This window comes from Hemitrygon akajei, chromosome 3, assembly GCF_048418815.1.
Source record: "Hemitrygon akajei chromosome 3, sHemAka1.3, whole genome shotgun sequence".
Taxonomy (NCBI): domain Eukaryota; kingdom Metazoa; phylum Chordata; class Chondrichthyes; order Myliobatiformes; family Dasyatidae; genus Hemitrygon; species Hemitrygon akajei.
The window spans coordinates 262,462-283,108 of NC_133126.1; the positions used below are offsets into that span (position 1 = coordinate 262,462).

General features: G+C 46.9%; 1 protein-coding gene across 1 annotated transcript in view; it reads right to left on the bottom strand.

The window, feature by feature from the left end:
* syne3 (spectrin repeat containing, nuclear envelope family member 3) overlaps positions 1-20,294 on the bottom strand; it is a 154,207-nt gene extending 133,913 nt beyond the window's left edge. Inside the window, exons 1-3 of the mRNA XM_073039109.1 lie at positions 20,165-20,294; positions 19,374-19,534; positions 5,759-5,931 (exon numbers count right to left, since the gene is read on the bottom strand). Coding sequence (XP_072895210.1) covers positions 5,759-5,931; positions 19,374-19,520 — 320 coding nt within the window. The 5' untranslated portion in view covers positions 19,521-19,534; positions 20,165-20,294. The remainder of the gene's footprint in view (positions 1-5,758; positions 5,932-19,373; positions 19,535-20,164) is intronic.
* Positions 20,295-20,647: the final 353 nt, after the last annotated feature.

Sequence of the window (20,647 nt, forward strand, 5' to 3'; positions counted from 1 at the left end):
ATCCTTCCTATAATGAGGTGACCAGAACTGAACACAATACTCTAAGTGCGGTCTCACCAGAGATTTGTAGAGTTGCAACATGACCTCTCTACTCTTGAACTCAATCCCCCTGTTAATGAAGCCTAGCATCCCATAGGCCTTCTTAACTACCCTATTAACCTGTGCAGCGACCTTGAGGGATGTATGGATTTGAACCCCAAGGTCCCTTTGTTCATCCACACTCTTAAGTAACTGACCATTAATCCTGTACTCAGTCTTCTGGTTTGTCCTTCCAAAATGCATTACCTCACACTTATCCGGATTGAACTCCATCTGCCATTTTTCTGCCCAATTCTGCAGCCTGTCTATATCCTCTTGTAACCTTCGACCGCCTATAGCTCCATCCACAACTCCTCCAATCTTCGTGTCATCCGCAAACTTACTCACCCATCCTTCCGCCTCTACATCCAGGTCATTTATAAAAATCACAAATAGCAGGGGTCCCAGGACAGATCCCTGCGGCACTCCACTAATCACCGACCTCCAGGTAGAATACTTTCCTTCCACAACTACCCTCTGCTTTCTTCCTTTAAGCCAATTTTTTATCCAAACAGCCAAGGTTCCACATCCCATGCCTCATGACTTTCTGGATGAGTCTCTCATGAGGGATCTTGTCAGATGGTCCATGTAGACCACATCCACTGACCTACCCTCATCAATTTCTTTTCTTACCTCTTCAAAAAACTCAATCAGGCTCATGAGGCATGATCTTCCCTTCACAAAGCCATGTTGACTATCCATGAGTAGACTGTACTTCTCCAAATGCTTGTAGATCCTATCCTTAAGAATCCTTTCCAGTAGTTTGCAGACCACCGATGTAAGACTCACTGGTCTATAGTTCCCAGTTTTCTCCCTATTACCTATTTTAAACAAGGGAACTATATTTGCCATTCTCCAGTCCTCCGGCACTTCCCCTGCAGCCAAAGAGGATTCAAAGATCATAGCTAATGCTCCTGCGATCTCTTCTCTCAATTCCCACAACAACCTGGGGTGTATCATATCCGGCCCTGGGGATTTATCAATCTAAATGTTAAGAAGATCCAGCACTTATTCTTCCTTAATCTCCACATTGTCTAGCACACAGGACCGCTTTACTTCGACCTCATCCTGATCAAGACCCTTTTCACTTGTGAATACTGAAGCAAAGTATTCATTTAGGACTCCAACTTCCTCCACCTCCAGGCACATTTTTCCCTCTTTATCCTTTAGCGGTCCCACCTTCGTTCTCCTCATCCTCCTATTCTTCACATACGCATAGTATGCCTTGGGGTTCTCCTTAATCCTACATGCCAAGGCCTTCTCATGCCCCCTTTGAGCTCTCCTAAGTCCTTTCTTCCCTATATATATATATATATATATATATATATATACACACACATAATAATAATATGATTAGGGATAGTCAGTATGGCTTTGTCAAAGGCAGGTCATGCCTTATGAGCCTGATTGAATTTTTGAGGATGTGACTAAACACATTGATAAGGTAGAGCAATAGATGTAGTGTGTATGGATTTCAGCAAGGCATTTGATAAGGTACCCCATGCAAGGCTTATTGAGAAAGTAAGGAGGCATGGGATCCAAGGGGACGTTGCTTTGTGGATACAAAACTGGCTTGCCCACAGAAAGCAAAGAGCAGCTGTAGATGGGTCATATTCTGCGTGGAGGTTGGTGACCAGTGGCGTACCTCAGGTTGGGGGTGTTGTGGCTAGTGTAGAGGGCTGACAGAGGTTACAACGGGACACTGACAGGATGCAAAACTGGGCTAAGAAGTGGCAAATGGAGTTCAACCCAGATTAGTGTGAGGTGGTTCATTTTGGTAGGTCAAATATGATGGCAGAATATAGTATTAATGGTAAGACTCTTGGTTTTGTGGAGGGTCAGAGGGATCTTGGGGTCCGAGTCCATAGGCTGACTGTGCAGGTTGACTCTGTGGTTAAGAAGGCTTACAGTGTATTGCCTTCATCAACTTTTACTTTTCACCTTACTACTTTTTGCTTCTACCCTTACTTTACAACCCTCTGTCTCTTCGCACTTGTTCCCATCCCCCTGCCACATTAGCTTAAAGCCTCCTGAACAGCAGTAGCAAACGCTCCCCCTAGGACATTGGTTCCAGTCCAGCCCAGGTGCAGACCGTCCTGTTTATACCAGTCCCACCTCCCCCAGAACTGGTTCCAATGCCCCAGAAATTTGAATCCCTCCCCCTTGCACCATTTTTCAAGCCACATATTCATCTGAAATATCCTCCTATTTCTACTCTGACTAGCACGTGGCACTGGTAGTAATCCAGAGATTATTACCTTTGTGGTCCTGCTTTTTAGTTTATCTCCTAACTCCCTAAATTCACCTTGTAGGACCTCATCCCGTTTTTTACCTATATCGTTGGTACCTATGTGCACCACGACCACTGGCTGTTCACCCTCCCATTCCAGAATGTCCTGCAGCTGCTCAGCGACATCCTTGACCCTTGCACCAGGGAGGCAACATACCATCCTGGAGTCTCGTTTGCGGCCGCAGAAACATCTATCTGTTCCCTTTACAATCGAATCCCTTATCATTATAGCTCTCCCACTCCTTTTCCTTCCCTCCTGTGCCGCAGAGCCACCCATGGTGCAATGAACTCGGCTGCTGCTGCCTTTCCCTGATGAGACATCTCCCCCAACAGTATCCAATACAGTATATCTGTTTAGGAGGGAGATGACCTCAGGGGACTCCTGCACTACCTGCCTACTGCTACGCTGTCTACTGGCCACCCCTTCCCTTTCTGCCTGTGTAGCCTTTACCTGCGGTGTGGCCAACTCACTGAACGTGCTATTCACAACTTTCTCAGCATCGTGGATGCTCCAGTATGAATCCAATCGCAGCTCCAGACACTCAATGCAGTCTGCCAGAAGCTGCAGTTGGACACACTTCCTACACACGTAGTCATCAGGGACACTGGAAGTATCCCTGATTTCCCACATGCTGCAGGATGAACAAACCATGGGGCCGATCTCAGCTGCCATGACCTACCCAATACTTGCCTCAACTTTTGAAACTTTCTCCTTTGAAAGGAGCTTACCCGGCCTTACCTCACTTGGAGTGAAGCTCGTCCTCAGCCTCTTCTCGTCAAAGTCTCTCGTGTCAAAGCCTCAAATCTCCACTCCTTCACTGGCCCACTCACTCACTGGCCACTTTCCACAGGCCGCTCTGCTTGAGGTAACTCTCTGTTTATTTCTTTGAGCTTTTCAAACTGCTTGGTCACCTTACCTCGATTGCCCAATCAGCTGCTTTCTGCCGAGTCTGAGCTATTCAAATCTTGATTGTCAACCTATTCACTCAATAGGTTGAGTGAACTTGGAAGTTGGTACAGAGGAGATGTCAGGGGTAATTTTTTTTTTTTTTTTTACACAGAGAGTGGTGAGTGCGTGGAATGGGATGCTGTGGTGGAGGCAGGTACAATAGAGTCTTTTAAGAGACACCTGGACAGATATATGGAGCTCTTAAAAATAGAGGGCTATGGGTAAAGCCTAGGTAGTTCTAAGGTAAGGACATGCTCGGGACAGCTTTGTGGGTCGAAGGGCTTGTATTGTGCTGTAGGTTTTCAATGTTTCTAGACACCAGTCAGATGGCAATCGGAGTACTGACAACAGTTTTGAGCCCTATATCTCAAAGGATGTGTTGTTATTCGAGACAGTCAAAGGAGGTACATGAAGATGATTCTATTCTGGAAATGAAGGGGTTAAAATATGAAGAGCATTTAGCAACTTTGGGCCTGTACTCACTGAAATTTAGAAGAATACGGGGGGATCTCATTGAAACTCATAGGACTCGATGGGATGGATGTGGAGAGGATGTTTTCTATGATGGGGTATCCAGAACTAAGAGGCACAGCCTCAAGATTGAGGGGCAACACTTTAGAACAGAAGTAAGGAGGAACTTCTTTTAGCCAGAGAGTAGTGTATCTGTGGAATGCTCTGCCACAGACTGTGGTGGGGACCAAGTCTGTGGGTACATTTAGGGCGGAAGTTGATCATATCCTGATTGGTCAGAGCATCAAAGGATAATGCGAGAAGGCAGGTATATAGAGTTGAGTGGGATCCGGGATCAGCCATGAAGGAATGGCGGAGCAGTCTTGATAGGCTGAATGGCCTAATTCTGCTGCATGTCTTACGGTCTCATGATCTATAAATGTTTTACAAGGGTTGGAGAGTTGAGAAGTTACTTTTACCCAACAAGTAGCACGTTACTTCACTTCTCTAACACATGTACACCTAGCCCTTGCCAAGACCCTGACACATGGGCATTCAATACCATAATACACACACCCCTCCCAAAAGTCCAGACACTCCGAAAGCACCCCACACACCTCACTGATACCGTAACACAATCACACATACACACTCCTCCCGAACACACATGAAGTTCCAAGTTGAAAGTACATTTATCATTAATGCACGTATAAACAATTTTACCATGAGATTCCTCTCCTTACAGGCAGCCACAAAACAAAGAAACCTGAAAAAAACGTCAGATACCCTGTGCACAGAGAAAGAAAGAAATAACAAACCGTGCAAACAACAACAGCAAGTGAATAGCTTCAGAACTGGAGTTTTACGAAAGATACAAAGCCAGGCATCACTGCAACTGGCACAGGCGCTGGCAACAGCCATAACCATTCCAAAGCCAAGTAAGCGTTGTTAGACTATGGAAGCAAAACCAGGCATTACTGCAGCCAGCACTGCAGTCCAGCGTACAGCCAAGCAAACGCCGTGACTTAGCAAGCAGAACCGGCCCATCCTTTGCCTCTGGTCCCAGCACTTTGACATATTCAGTCTGGCCCAGTGCTTAACTTGGCTAAACAGTGGGCTGTTCCTTGCACCCAGAGCACTTTGCCAGTCTGTACCTGACCATTCCAATTCAGCCCAGTGTTTAAATGAATCAGACATCACTAGTTTCCTCACTCTCAGGGTGCCATGATTCTGCCTTGAATCCCCTTTGACCCTGATTACACTTGCCATAACCAGGCCTTAAGACCATAAGACATAGGAACAGAATTAGGCCATTCAGCCCATCAAGTCTGCTCCACCATCCATCATGACTGATCCTGGATGCCACTCAACCCCAAACACCTGCCTCCTCACCATATCCTTTGATGGCCTGACCGATCAGGAAACAATCAACTTCTGCCTTAAATATATGCATGGACTTGGCCTCCATCACAGTCTGTGGCAGAGCATTCTTCCCTGCACATCTGCCACCACTTGTCTCTGCTTGCCATGATAACTCTTTACTCGCCTCTCCATTGTTATTAATCAAGTGTTATTAAAAAGGCATATATTGTAGTCATTTTCATTCCATTGCAGTAATTGCTGGGCATCGCCAGTGTCATCTTAAACTGAAAGAGACACACACACACATACACACACACACACACACACACACACACACACACACACACACACACACACACACACACACACACACACACACACACACACACACACACACACTCTCTCTCTCTCTCTCTCTCTCTCTCCTCCCCCCTTCTCCAACTGTCCACTCAGCGACTGTTTCATGCACAAATTCTCAACTCCCCAGAGTTTGCATCCACTCACACCCACCCCTTGCATGCATTTAACTAACAGTAAAAGCTCAACCTTGTTCTGGTTTTAAATGTGGAAGCCAAACAACTGACAGAGTGAATAAGATAAAAAGTGAACAGCAGACACTGAACCACTACCTGTGACAATGAATCATATTGGTCTGGGTATCTTCCCAGGTGGTTTTGATCTCTCTCAGTGCCCTATGGATCTCTTGCTTCTTGGCTTCACTGATGTGGTCCAGCAATAAATCTGCCTTCACCTGCACCTTATGTATCCACATGCTTCCTTCAGGTTCCTTAGCCAAAATTTCCTATCAAACAAAAAATAAGGGAAGAGATAAAGATTGGCATGTACATCAAAACATATATGGAAATGTGTCATTTTCATCATAAACTAAACCATTCCAAGGTGTTCTGGGGGCAGCCTGCAGTGTCAACATGCTTCCAGCACCAACACTAACACTAACCCTAACCAGAATGTGGGAGGAACCTGGAACACCTAGAGGAAACCCATACAGTTGTGGGGAGAACATACAAGCTCCTAACAAACAGTGGCAGGAATTGAACGCTGATCATTGGCCACTATGCTATTGTGTTGCCATAAATAAAAAGTTGCCAATTTTTAACAGCTGATTAACTCTAGTGAGAACCAGGCTGAATGTTACAAACAAGAGAAAATCTGCAGATGCTGGAAATCCAAGCAACACACACAAAATGCTGGAGGAACTTAGGCCAGGCAGCATCTATAGAAAAACGTACAGTCGACCTTTCAGGCCGAAACCCTTCCGCAGGACTGGAGAAAGAAAGCTGAGTAGTAGATTTAAAAGGTGGGGGAAGGGGAGAGAGAAACACAAGGTGATAGGTGAAACATGGAGGGGGAGGGATGAAGTAAAGTGCCACAAAGTCGACTGGTGAAAGAGATAGAAGGCCATGGAAGAAAAAAGAGGATGGACATATCAGATTGGGAATGGGAAGTGGAATTAAAATGGATGGCCACTGTGAAATCCTGTTTGTTCTGGTGAACTGAGCATAATGCTCGGTTAAATGGTTTCCCAATCTACGCTGGGTCTCACTGATATATAGGAGGCCACACCGTGAACACTGAACACAGTAAATGACCCCAACAGACTCACAGGTGAAGTGTCACCTCACCTGGAAGGATTGCTTAGGGCCCTGAATGGTAGTGAGGGAGGTGATGCAGGGGCAGGTGTAGCACTTGTTCTGCTTGCAAGGATAAGTGCCAGCAAGGAGATCAGTGGGGAGGGACAAATGAACAAGGGAGTCTCGTAGGGTGCAATCCCTGCAGAATGTGGGGGTGGGGAGAGAAAGATGTGCTTGGTGGTGGGAACCTGTTGGAGGTGGTGGAAGTTTTGGAGAATTATGTGCTGGATGGGGAGGTCGGCGGGGTGGTAGTGAGGACAAGAGGAACCCTATCCCTGGTAGGGTGGCGGGCGGGTGGCAAAGCGTAGACTACATGAAATGGAAGAGATGCGGTTGAGGGCAACGTTGATGGTGGAGGAAGGGAAGCCCCTATCTTTGAAAAAGGAGGATATCTCTTTCGTTCTAGAATGTGAAGCCTCATCCAAGAGGTCTGGAATACAAGAGCAAGGATGTGATGCTGAGGCTTTATAAGGCACTGCTGAGGCCTCACCTTGAGTATTGTTAACAGTTTTGGGCCCCTCATATTAGAAAAGATGTGCTGGCATTGGAAATGGTCCAGAGGAGGATCACAAAGATGATTTCAGGAATGAGAGGGTTATCATACGAGGAATGTTTGATGGAGTTCAAAAGGATGGAGGATCTCATTGAACCCTTTCGAATGTTGAAAGGCCTAGACAGAGTAGATGTGGAGAGGATGTTTGCCATGGTGGGAGAGACTAGGACAAGACGGCACAGCCTCAGGATAGAGGAGCACCCTTTCAAAACAGAGATGCGGAGAAATCTCTTTAGCCAAAGGGTGATGAATTTGTGGAATTTGTTGCCACATGCAGCTGTGGAGGCCAGGTCATTGGGTGTATTTAAGGCAGAGATTGATAGGTTCTTGGTTAGACATGGTATCAAAGGTTACAGGGAGAAAGCCAGAAACTGGGGTTGAGGAGGGGCAAAAAAAAGGATCAGCCATGATTGAATGGTAGAGCAGACTCAATGGGCCAGATGGCCTAATAACGCTCCTATGTCTTATGGGATGGAATTTTTGCAAGTAGCAGGGTGGGACAATGTTTAGTCCAGGTAGCTGTGAGAGTCTATGGGTTTGTACTAGACATTGGTGGATAAGCTGTCTCTGTAGATAGAGACAGTAAGATTGCGAAAGGGAAGGGACCAGGTGAACTTGAGGGCAGGGTGAAAGTCAGAGGCAAAGTAGATGAAGTCAATGAGTTCAGCACAGGTGCAGGAAACAGCACCAATGCAGTCACTGGTATAGCGTAGGGAAAGTGCAGGACGGTCCCGTATAGGCTTGGAACACAGACTGTTGCACGTAGCTGACAAACAGGTAGGCACAGCTGGCACCCAGGCAATTGCCCATAGCTACCCGTTTTTTGAAGGAAGTGGGAGGAGCCAAAGGAGAAATTTTTGAGATTGAGGACGTTTCACTAGACAGAGAGTGGTGGAGGAGGGGAACTGGTTAGGTCTGATGTCCAGAAAAAAAGAGCTTTAAGGCCTTTCTGGTGGACGATGGAGGTATATAGGGACTGGACATACATAGTTGAAATAAGATGATGGGGGCCAGGAACTTGAAATCCTCGAAAAGTTCAAGAGCACGTGAGGTGTCATGGATGTAGGTAAGAAGTAACTGAACCTGGGGGGGATAAAACAGAGTTAAGGTATGCCGATATGAGTTCAGTGGGGCAGGAACAAGCTGAAACAATGAGTCTACCTGGACAAGCGTGTTTGTCGATGTTGGGTAGGAGGTAGAAACGGGAAGTGCAAGGTGCAGGAACAATGATGCTGGTGGCAGTGGATGGGAGATACCCAGAGTCATTAAGGTTGGTGATGGTGTGCGAGACAATGGTCTGGTGTTCCTTAGTGGGTTCTGTTCAAGGCGTAAGTAAGAGGAGGTGTCTCAGAGTTGGCGCTGGGCCTCAGCAAAGGCCAGTAAGCCAGTCTACAATTGAACCTCCCTTATCTGTGGGTTTGATGGTGAGATTAGGATTGGTACGAAGGGAGTGGACAGCCAAACGTTCAGAAGGAGTGAGGTTGGAATAGGAGAGAGGAGAGTTAAAGTCTACACGGATTATGTCCTACTGGCAGCTGGCAATAAAAAGGTTCAGAGCAGGCAGAAGACCAGGGTGGGGTGACATTCAGAGGAAATGTTACAATCAGGAGAACTGAGAAGAAAAGTAAGTCGTCACTTCATTGTCATTTCGACCATAACTGCTGGTACAGTACATAGTAAAAATAAGACAACGTTTTTCAGGACCATGGTGTTACATGACACTACAAAAACTAGACTGAACTACGTAAAAAAACAACGGGAAAAAAAACACACAACTACACTAGACTAGACCTACCCAGGACTGCATAAAGTGCACAAAACAGTGCAGGCATTACAATAAATAATAAACAGGACAATAGGGAAGTAAGGTGTCAGGTCTGGGTATTGAGGAGTCTGATAGCTTGCGGGAAGAAACTGTTACATAGTCTGGTCGCGAGAGCCCGAATGCTTCAGTGCCTTTTCCCAGACGGCAGGAGGGAGAAGAGATTGTATGAGGGGTGCGTGGGGTCCTTCATAATGCCATTTGCTTTGCGGATGCAGCATGTAGTGTAAGTGTCCGTGAGGGCGGTAAGATAAATCCCAATGATCTTCTCAGCTGACCTCACTATCAGCTGCAAGGTCTTGCGATCCGAGATGGTCCAATTTCCGAACCAGGCAGTGATGCAACTGCTCAGGATGCTCTCAATACACCCCTGTAGAGCGTGATGAGGATGGGGGGGGGGGGGGGGGTGGGAGATGGACTTTGCTCAGCCTTCGCAGAAAATAGATACGCTGCTGGGCTTTCTTTGCTATGGAGCTGGTGTTGAGGGACCAGGTGAGATTCTCCGCCAGGTGAACACCAAAAAATTTGGTGCTCTTAACGATCTCTACCGAGGGGCCGTCAATGTTCAGCGGGGAGTGGTTGCTCCGTGCCCTCCTGAAGTCAACAACCATCTCTTTTGTTTTGTTCACATTCAGAAACAGGTTGTTGGCTCTGCACTAGTCCATTAGCCGCTGCACCTCCTCTCTGTAAGCTAACTCATCGTTCTTGCTGATGAGACCCACCACAGTCGTGTCATCAACGAACTTGATGATGTGGTTAGGGGTTGATGATGTTGTGGGTCAGCAGAGTGAACAGCAGTGAACTGAGCACACAGCCCAGAGGGGGCCCGTGCTCAGTGTGATGGTGTTGGAGATGCTGCTCCTGATCCAGACTGACTGAGGTCTCCCAGTCAGGAAGTCTAGGATCCAGATGCAGAGGGAGGTGTTCAGGCCCAGTAGGCTCAGCTTTCCACTCAGTTTCTGAGGGATGATTGTGTTGAATACTGAACTGAAGTCTATGAACAGCATCTGAATGTATGTGCAAACATGAGGAAATCTGCAGATGCTGGAAATTCAAACAACACACACAAAATGCTGGTGGAACACAGCAGGCAAGGCAGCATCTATAAGGAGAAGCACTGTCGACGTTTCGGGCCGAGACCCTTCGTCAGGACTAACTGTAAGGAAAGATACTAAGAGATTTGAAAGTAGTGGGGGGAGGGGGAAATGTGAAATGGTAGGAGAAGACCGGAGGGGGTGGGATGAAGCTGAGAGCTGGAAAGGTGATTGGCGAAAGTGATACAGAGCTGGAGCAGGGAAAAGATCATGGGACAGGAGGCCTCGGGAGAAAGAAAGGTGGGGGGGAAGCACCAGAGGGAGATGGAGAACAGGCAAACAATTAAATATGTCAGGGATGGGGTAAGAAAGGGAGGAGGGGCATTAACGGAAGTTAGAGAAGTCAATGTTCATGCCATCAGGTTGGAGGCTACCCAGCCGGTATATAAGGTGTTGTTCCTTCAACCTGAGTTTGGATTCATTTTGACAGTAGAGGAGGCCATGGATAGACAGATCAGAATGGGAATGGGACAAGGAATTAAAATGTGTGGCCACTGGGCAACGCAGATTGGGAGACTGTTTCGCTGAACACCTATGCTCGGTCCGCCAGAGAAAGCAGGATCTCCCAGTGGCCACACTCAGGGTGATGTTGAAGATGTCAGTGAGAACATCTGCTAGCTGGTCTGCACATCCTCTTGAGCACTCTACCAGGAATGTTGTCTGGTCCAGCAGCCTTCTGTGGGTTCCGTAAGGTAGGTAGAATCAGTGTTACACAGCATAGAAACAGGCCCTTCAGCCCAAATTGACAGCTGGTTACTTAAATTCATCCTACTTATCTGCATTTGGCCAATATTTTCCTATCAGTGTATCTGTCCAAATGCCGCTAGCCCTCCATATCCACGTATACCTACTATCCATGTACCCATCCAAACTTCTCTTAAATGTTGACATTGAGCTCATATGTATCATTCCACACACTCATGACCAATGAGTGAAGAAATATCCCCTCATGTTCCTCTTAAACCTCTCACCTTTCACCCTTAACCCATGACCTCCGGTTGTAGTCACATCCAAAAGGGAAAAAGTCTGCTTGCATTTACCCCATCTATACCCCTCATAATTTGTAAACCTCTATCAAATCTCCTCTCAATCTTTTAGTTCTACAGAATACAGTCCTATCTAGTCATCAGCAAATTTACTAACCCATCCCTCCACTTCCTCATCCAGCTCATTTATAAAAATCACGAAGAGAAGGGAGTCTCAGAACAGATCCCTAAGGCACACCACTGGTCACCGACCTCCATGCAGAATATGACCTATCTACAACCACTCTTTGCTTTCTGTGGGCAAGCCAATTCTGGATCCACAAAACAAAGTCCCCTTGGATCCCATGCCTCCTTACTTTCTCAATAAGCCTTGCATGGGGAACCTTATCAAGTGCCCTCTGACATCCATGTACACTACATCTACAGCTCTATCTTCAACGTGTTTAGGCACATCCTCAAGAAATTCAAGGCACGACCTGCCTTTGACAAAGCTATGCTGACTATTCCTAATCATATTATGTCTCTCCAAATATTCATAAATCCTGCCTCTCAGGATCTTCTCCAGCAAAATTGGATAAGTATATGGACAGGAATGGAATGGACAGTTATGGGCTAAGTGCAGGTCGGTGGGACTAGGTGACAGTAAGTGTGCGGCACGGACTAGAAGTGCTGAGATGGCTTGTTTCCGTGCTGTAATTGTTATATGGTTAACTTACCAACCACTGAAGTAAGACTCACTGGTCTATAATTTCCTGGACTATTTCTACTCCCTTTCTTGAATAAGGGAACAACATCTGCAACCATACAATCCTCTGGAACCTCTTCCATCCCCACTGATGATGCAAAGATCATTGCCAGAGGCTCAGCAATCTCCTCATATGCCTCCCACAGGAGCCTGGGGTATATCTCATCCGATCCCGGTGACTTATCCAATTTGATGCTTTCCAAAAGCTCCAGCACATCCTCTTTCTTAACGTCTATATGCTCAAGCTTTTCAGTCCGCTGTAAGTCATCTCTACCATCACCAAGATCCTTTTCCGTAGTGAATACTGAAGCAGTTCATTAAATACTTTTGCTATCTCCTCCGGTTCCATACACATTTTTCCACTGTCACACTTGCTTGGTCCTATTCTGTCATATCTTATCCTCATGCTCTTCACATACTTGCAGAATGCATTGGGGTTTTCCTTAATCCTGCTCACCAAGGCCTTCTCATGGCCCCTTCTGGCTCTCCTAATTTCATCCTTAAGCTCCTTCCTGCTAGCATCATAATTTTCTAGATCTCTATTATTACCTAGTTTTTTTTAACCTTTCATAAGCTTTTCTTTTCTTCTTGACTAGATTTTCAACTGCCTTTGTACATCACGGTTCCTTTATCCTTGTCAGGGTCCGGTCCGGTCCAGAATCCGCATTCCGGGTCTCGATCCAGTACGAGTGCTCTGGACTCCAGGTCTTGCAGCTGTCCCTCCCGGCCCCTTTGAGCCTGTTAAGATCAGCCTGGATCAAGGAGGCACACCTGTGGCCAATTTGGCTGCAGGTGTTTATAAGGGGCCGTGGGACGGAGACTGGGCGGGTGGTTGTTTTGTTCTGTATCTTGTTCTGCCCTGGTTGCCGCCCTGCTTGAAATCCTGTCCTACCCTGGTTGCTGCCCGGCTCGGAATCCTGCTCTGCCCTGGTTGCTGGACTGTTCTGTATATGCTCTATCCAGTTGGTCTTGTTCCCCTGCTTCTCTCCTGTGCGCTGGCCCTGCTGTTCTGCCTTATTCTCCTTGTTTGCGCTACCATGCTGTCGGTTGCCTTTCCCAATTTACCAATGTACCCGATGGATCACTGTAGTTTTGCTGCTTACCCTGGACCCAGCTTCCTACCCGTTGCCTCCATCGGGCGGATCCGACCAGACTGCCGCTGCCCGGTGGGGGTTCTGCCCCTTCCTACCCGTTGCCTCTGTCGGGCGGGTCTGGCTGGACTGCCGCTGCCCGGTGGGGGTTCTGCCCCTTCCACCTATTGCTCCCTAAGGGTTGTGCCCCGCACCAGCCCAGGTGTCCACGACTGGCCCAGGCCTCCGTGTTTTCCTCCTGGGAGGCGGCCCTGTCCAGGATCCATGCAGCCCGCCCTAAGGACTCCTACCCTTTCCTCCCCTCGTTTCCCGTGGGTTGTGCCCCGCACCTGCCCAGGTGTCCGCGACTGGCCCAGGCCTCTGTGTTTTCCGCCGGAGGCGGCCCTGCCCAGGATCCATGCGGCCCGCCATGAGGAATCTGCCTGCCTGCCTGCCCCGAACCGTGGGATCCGCCTGCCTCGTCTGCCCTGAACCGTGGGATCCGCCTGCCTCGTCTGCCCCGAACCGTGGGATCCGCCTGCCTCGTCTGAACTCTGGGATCTGCCTGCCTGCCTGCCTCATCTGAACTCTTGGATCCAGCCCCGCCTGCATTAACCCTTACATGCCGTGGCATCCCCATCCTGTCATCCCCCTAGTACTTCAGTGTCTGCATCCTGCGTTTGGGTCCATCCGGCCCCCATTCCTGACAATCCTACCATCCTTTCCCTGTCTCATTGAAATATACCTATGCAGAACTCCACGCAAATATCCCCTGAACATTTGCCACATTTCTGTCATACATTTTCCTGAGAACCTGTTCCCAATTTATACTTCCAAGTTCCTGCCCGAAAGATTCCTATTTCCTCTTACTCCAATTAAACGCTTTCCTAACTTGTCTGTTCTTATCCCTCTCCAATGCTATGGTAAGGAGATAGAACTGTCTCCAAAATGCTCTTCCACCGAGAGATCTGACACCTGACCAGGTTCATTTCCCAATACCACATCAAGTACAGCCTCTCCTCTTGTAGGCTTATAGCAGAACAACATTGGCTATCCTCCAATCTTCTGGTACCTCTCCAGTTGTTCTGGATGTTTTAAATATCCTGGCAATTTCTGCACACCTCCCATAGGGTCTCAGGGAACACCTTGTCAGGCCCTGGGGATCTATTCACCCTGATCTACCTCAGGGTAGCAAACACCTCCTCTTCTGTAATCTGTACAGGGCCCATGAAGTTGATGCTACTTTGCCTCACTCCTATTGACTCTGTATTCATCCCGAGTAAATACTGATACAAAGAATTCATTTAAGATCTCTCCCATCTGTTTTGGCTACACACATGGTCTTCCAAAGGACCAATTTTGTCCCTTGCAATCCTTTTGCTCTTTATATATCTGTAGAATCCCTTAGGATTCTTCCTCACCTTGACTGCTAAAGCAACTTCATACCTTCTTGTAGCCTTCCTGATTTCTGTCTTAAGTGTCTCTTGCATTTCTTGTATTCCATCAGCACCTCATTTATTCCTACTTGCCTATACCTGCTGTGCACCTCCTTTTTTCTCTTAACCAGGACTTCACTATCTCCTGAACACGAAGGTTCCCTGCACTTGTTATCTTTATCTTTTTTTCTGACAGGTACATCCAAGCTTTGTACCCTCAAAATTTCTTATTTGAAGGCCTCCCACTTTCCAAGTACATCTTTGCCAGAAAACAGCCTGTCCCAATCCACATTAGCCAGATCATTTCTAATACTATATAATAGTAATACAATATTGTGGGCCGAAGGGCCTGTACTGTGCTGTACTATTCTATGTTTTTTTTCTCTATACTATGAAAAAATCCAATTTAGAATCACAACCTATGGTCCAGACCTATCTTTCTGTATATTTACTTTGAAACAAATGGCATCGCAGTGACTGAATGCAAAGTGTTCCCCTACACAAATTTCTGTCACCTGCCCTGTCTCATTCCCCCAGTAGCAGATCCAATATCACACACTCTCTCGTTAGGACTTCCATGTACTGATGAAGTAAACTTTCCTGAACACATCTGACAAATTCTATCTGGAAGACTGTTCAACCTCCCTCTTAAGAATGCCAAGGATTCAATCAGAGACATCCCAGACCCTGGCACCCAGGAGGCAACATACCATCTGGGAATCTTGTTCTTGCCCACAGAACCTCCTGTCCATTCCTCTAACTAATGAGTCCACTATCACCAGAGCATGCCTTTTCTACCTCCTTCCCTTTTATGTCACAGAGCCAATGCCAGACACCCAACCGCTTGACTTTCCTGTTAAGTCATACTTTCACAAATCCATGCTGACTTTGTCCGATGATTTCACCTCTTTCCTAATGTGCTGTTATCACATCTTTGATAACTGACTCTAGCATTTTCCCCACCACCGATGTCGGACTAACTGGTCTATAATTCCCCGGTTTTTCTCTCCCTCCTTTTTTAAAAAGTGGGGTTACATTAGCCACCCTCCAATCCTCAGGAACTAATCAACAAATAAGGGACCCAAAAATGCTCACAATACTCAAGTGACGTCTCACCTTTGCTTTTATTTGCATAGCTCAAATACCATCTACAAATTTGCTGATGATACAACCATCGTTGATAGAATCTCAGGTGGTGACAAGGGGGCGTACAGGAGTGAGAAATGCCAACTAGTGGAATGGTGCTGCAGCAACAACCTGGCACTCAACGTAAGACAAAAGAGCTGATTGTGGTCTTCAGGGAGGGTAAGATGAAGGAACACGTACCAATCCTCATAGAGGGATCAGAAGTAGAGAGAGTGAGCAGCCTCAAGTTCCTGGGTGTCAAGATCTCTAAGGATCTAACCTGGTACCAGCATATTGATGTAGTTATAAAGTATAGCCACTGTCTTGAAAAGGGTACAGAGGAGATTTACCAGGATGCTGCCTGGTTTAGAGAGTATGGATTATGATCAGAGATTAAGGGAGCTAGGGCTTTACTCTTTGGAGAGAAGGAGGATGAGAGGAGGCATGATAGAGATGTACAAGATATTAAGAGGAATAGATAGAGTGGATAGCCAGCGCCTCTTTCCCAGGGCACCATTGCTCAATACAAGAGGACATGGCTTTAAGGTAAGGGGAGGGAAGTTCAAGGGGTATATTAGAGGAAGGTTTTTTACTCAGAGAGTGGTTGGTGCATGGAATGCAGTGCCTGAGTCAGTGGTGGAGGTAGATACACTAGTGAAGTTTAAGAGACTGCTAGACAGGTATATGGAGTAATTTAAGGTGGGGGGTTATATAGGAGGCAGGGTTTGAGGGTCAGCACAACATTGTGGGCTGAAGGGCCTGTATTGTGCAGTACTATTCTATGTTCTATGTCTTGCTGCCTTTATTAGGAGTTTGAAGTGATTTGGCATGTCAACAAATATGCTCAAAAACTTCTATAGTTGCACCGTGGAGAGCATTCTGACAGGCTGCATCACTGTCTGGTATGGAGGGGCTACTGTACAAAAACAAGCTAAAGAGGGTTATAAATCTAGTCATATCCATCTTGGGCACTAGCCTACAAAGTATCCAGGCCAACTTGAGGAAGCAGTGTCTCAGAAAGGCAGCATCCATTATTAAAAACCTCCAGCAGCCAGGGCATGCACTTTTCTCACTGTTACCATCAGTTAGGAGATACAGAAGCCTGAAGGCACACACTCAGTGATTCAGGAACAGCTTCTTCCCCTTTGCCATCCGATTCCTAAATGGACTTTGAAGCTTTGGACGCTACCTCACTTTTTTAATATACAGTATTTCTGTTTTTGCACATTTTTTAAATAATATATTTTGGGATGTAATGTTAAAATTGTACAAGGCATTGGTAAGGCCAAATTTGGAGTATTGTGTACAGTTCTGGTCACCGAATTATAGGAAAGATGTCAACAAAATCGAGAGAGTATAGAGGAGATTTACTAGAATGCTACCTGGGTTTCAGCAGCTAAGTTACAGGGAAAGGTTGAACAAGTTAGGTCTTTATTCTTTGGAGCGTAGAAGGTTGAGGGGGGACTTGATAGAGGTATTTAAAAGTATGAGGGAGATAGATCGAGTTGGCGTGGATAGGCTTTTTCCATTGAGAGTGGGGAGATTCAAACAAGAGGACATGAGTTGAGAGTTAAGGGGCAAAAGTTTAAGGGTAACACAAGGGGGAACTTCTTTACTCAGAGAGTGGTAGCTGTGTGGAACGAGCTTCCAGTAGAAGTGGTAGAGGCAGGTTCGGCATTGTCATTTGAAGTAAAATTAGATAGGTATATGGACAGGAAAGGAGTGGAGGGTTATGGACTGAGTGCGGGCCAGTGGGACTAACTGAGATAAGCGTTCGGCACAGACTAGAAGGGCTGAGATGGCCTGTTTTCATGCTGTAATTGTTATATGGTTATAATATATTTAATATTTGTAATTGATTTACTTGTTCATTTATTATGTTTTATTTTATTTATTGTTTTTTTTTCTCTCTCTCTGCTAGATTATGTATTGCATTCAACTGTTGCTGCTAAGTTAATAAAGTTCACGTCACATGCCGGTGATAATAAACTTAATTCTGATTATTTATAGTCTTCTTGAAATGAAGACTAACACTGCATTTGCCTTCCTCACTGACTCAACCTGCAAATTGACCATTAGAGAATCCTGCACGAGGACTCCCAAATATTAAGTTAACTCAGTAGGTCAAGCAACATTGGTGAAGGGAAATAAACACCAGACAGAAGGGATGATGTACCATCCTGTGCTATGAATCATAACAAAACAACCATAAATGCAATTGTGGCCATGAGCCCTAAACTGTGGAACACATCACAACAGCATACCCGAGGAAATCTACAGATGCTGGAAATTCAAGCAACACACACAAAATGCTGGTGGAATGCAGCAGGCCAGGCAGCATCTATAGGAAGAAGCACTGTCGACGTTTCAGGCCGAGACCCTTCGTCAGGACTAACTGAAAGGAAAGATAGTAAGAGATTTGAAAGTAGGAGGGGTAGGGGAAAATGCGAAATGATAGGAGAAGACCGGAGGGGGTGGGGTGAAGCTGAGAGCCAGACAGGTGATTGGCAAAAGGGATGCAGAGCTAGAGAAGGGAAAGGATCATGGGACGGGAGGCCTAAGGGGGAGCACCAGAGGGAGATGGAGAACAGGCAGAGAGAGAGAGAAAAAAACTAAATATATCAGGGATGGGGTAAGAAGGGGAGAGGCATTAACGGAAGTTAGAGAAGTCAATGTTCATGCCATCAGGTTGGAGGCTACCCAGCCGGTATATAAGGTGTTGTTCCTCCAACCTGAGTTTGGATTCATTTTGACAATAGAGGAGGTCAAGGATAGACATATCAGAATGGGAATGGGACGTGGAATTAAAATGTGTGGCCACTGGGAGATCCTGCTTTCTCTGGCGGACCAAGCGTAGGTGTTCAGCGAAACGGTCTCCCAGTCTGCGTCAGGTCTCACCAATATATAAAAGGCCACACTGGGAACCGGGCACAGTATACAACACCAGCCGACTCACAGGTGAAGTGTCGCCTCACCTGGAAGGACTGTCTGGGGCCCTGAATGGTGGTGAGGGAGGAAGTGTAAGGGCAGGTGTAGCACTTGTTCCGCTTGCAAGGATAAGTGCCAGGAGGGAGATCGGTGGGACGAGTGGACAAGGGAGTCTGCGGAAAGCAGAAGGGGGGGGGGGGGAGAGGGAAAGAGATGCTTGGTAGTGGGATCCCGTTGGAGATGGCAGAAGTTACGGAGAATTATACGTTGGATCCGGAGGCTGGTGGGGTGGTAGGTGAGGACAAGGGGAACCCTATCCCGAGTGGGGTGGTGGGCGGATGGGGTGAGGGCAGATGTATGGGACATTACAACAGCATACCCAGTGAGTTTTTTTTGCAGGGGTTACTTCATTTTGCCACTTGGCATCTGAAGAAGCTACTGAGTGGATTGAGAGACCAGACATTCAGTGAGATTTCTGTCATATAAAAGGTAATATAATCATTTACAAAAATCATATTAAAGCACGTGTCTCTGGGTATGCTTCCAGATTATGGAGTGCTACTGTATCGCACACCACTACAAGGTTCAGACAACACCCTGTCTGCATTACTTTAGGCTTCCGACACCATCAGCTGAATGCTGATGTTAACAAATAATTACTCTGTCTTTGTGTACAGATGACATACTTTAATCCTTATCCTACCATGTAGCATGAGAAAACTCAGCAATGATTTGCTTCAAGTGCTAGAAACTTTTTATTTAGTTTAATATATACATCAAACACATCCACGTGGATGCATGAGAGGCAACTCCACAATGCACTAGCTACTCACCTTTGTCTCCTTCAGCCTGGCTTCAAGAATTTCCTTTGACCCTTGTACCTTGTCACAGGTTTGCAAACGTTCATGGATTGTTTGTATCCAGGACTGAGCCTTTGTGTAGCAAGTTTCAAAATCATCATCTTCTCCCTGCACAACCATTTCAGTAACTGGAACTGCAAAGAGAGAATCAGAACCAGATTTATTGTCGTTGAGGAATGCCAAGGTAGTGCTTATGGGCCATTCAGAAATCCGATGGTGGAAGGGAAGAAGCTTTTTTCTAAAATGTTGAGAAGGCACATACTGTACAGGATGAATAGGATCCACACCTACCAACCAGGTGTTCCAGCCAGATGTAGTTTACTATGGGAAAGCAACGTGCTGTTTTCTGGGGTTCTGTGTGAAGAACAGCACAAACAGCCAATACAACAACTGTCAGAAGGAAAGTGAAGTCAGGGAGTAGCGGAATCCAAAGAGAAATTTGGGCTTATAGTGCAGAAGACAAAACATAAGGACAAAGTCTCCGCCCAATCCACTCCTCCAATAATCCGCAGAAATCGAGGCATAATACATCCAGTCCGAGCTGAAGCATCCTCCCCCGCGCGTCTCGCCTATGCCTGACCAGTCAAGGCCAAAGCTCCGGCCCTCATCCACCTCCCTCTCTCCGGCCTCTCATCCTCGCGGCCTTGCCTCCGTCTAAAGCCACAGCTACGGCCCACCCTCCATCGCTCTATGTAACGGCAACAACCTCGGGATTCACCGCATCTATCGCGCGCTTCCCGGAAGACGCAGACTGACCAACCTACCTCCGATATCGTCTGTTGCTCCTGGCCTTCCCGCCGAATCGGCCTCGACTCCTCGACTCCCAGCGCGTCGCTTCCGCCTGGGACGTAGAGTCGGGGCCGGGCTGGGGCAGCAGTGGGCGGGACTAGAGGGCTGGGGCCGTGGGCAGATGGTTGGGACAGCTGCGGAGGGCAGCAGTTTTGGAGTGGTGGGAGTGCAAAGTCGGAGGGACTGCATACTGAAGGAACTCAAGTCGGTCAAGCTGTACCTTTTGAAATGAACAGTCAATGTTTCGGGCGGAGATGCTTCATCAGGACCAGACAGGAAAGGAAGGGGGAAGATGCCAGAATAAGAAGCAAGAAGGAAAGGAGTACAAGCGCGACGGTGAGCGGTGAGGGGGAAGGTAGCTGGGAGGTGATAGGAGAGGACAGAAAGGATCGTGGCAGAAAGGGAAAATGGGGAACCAGAGGGAGGTGATGGGCAAGTGAGGAGAAGGGTTAAGAGTG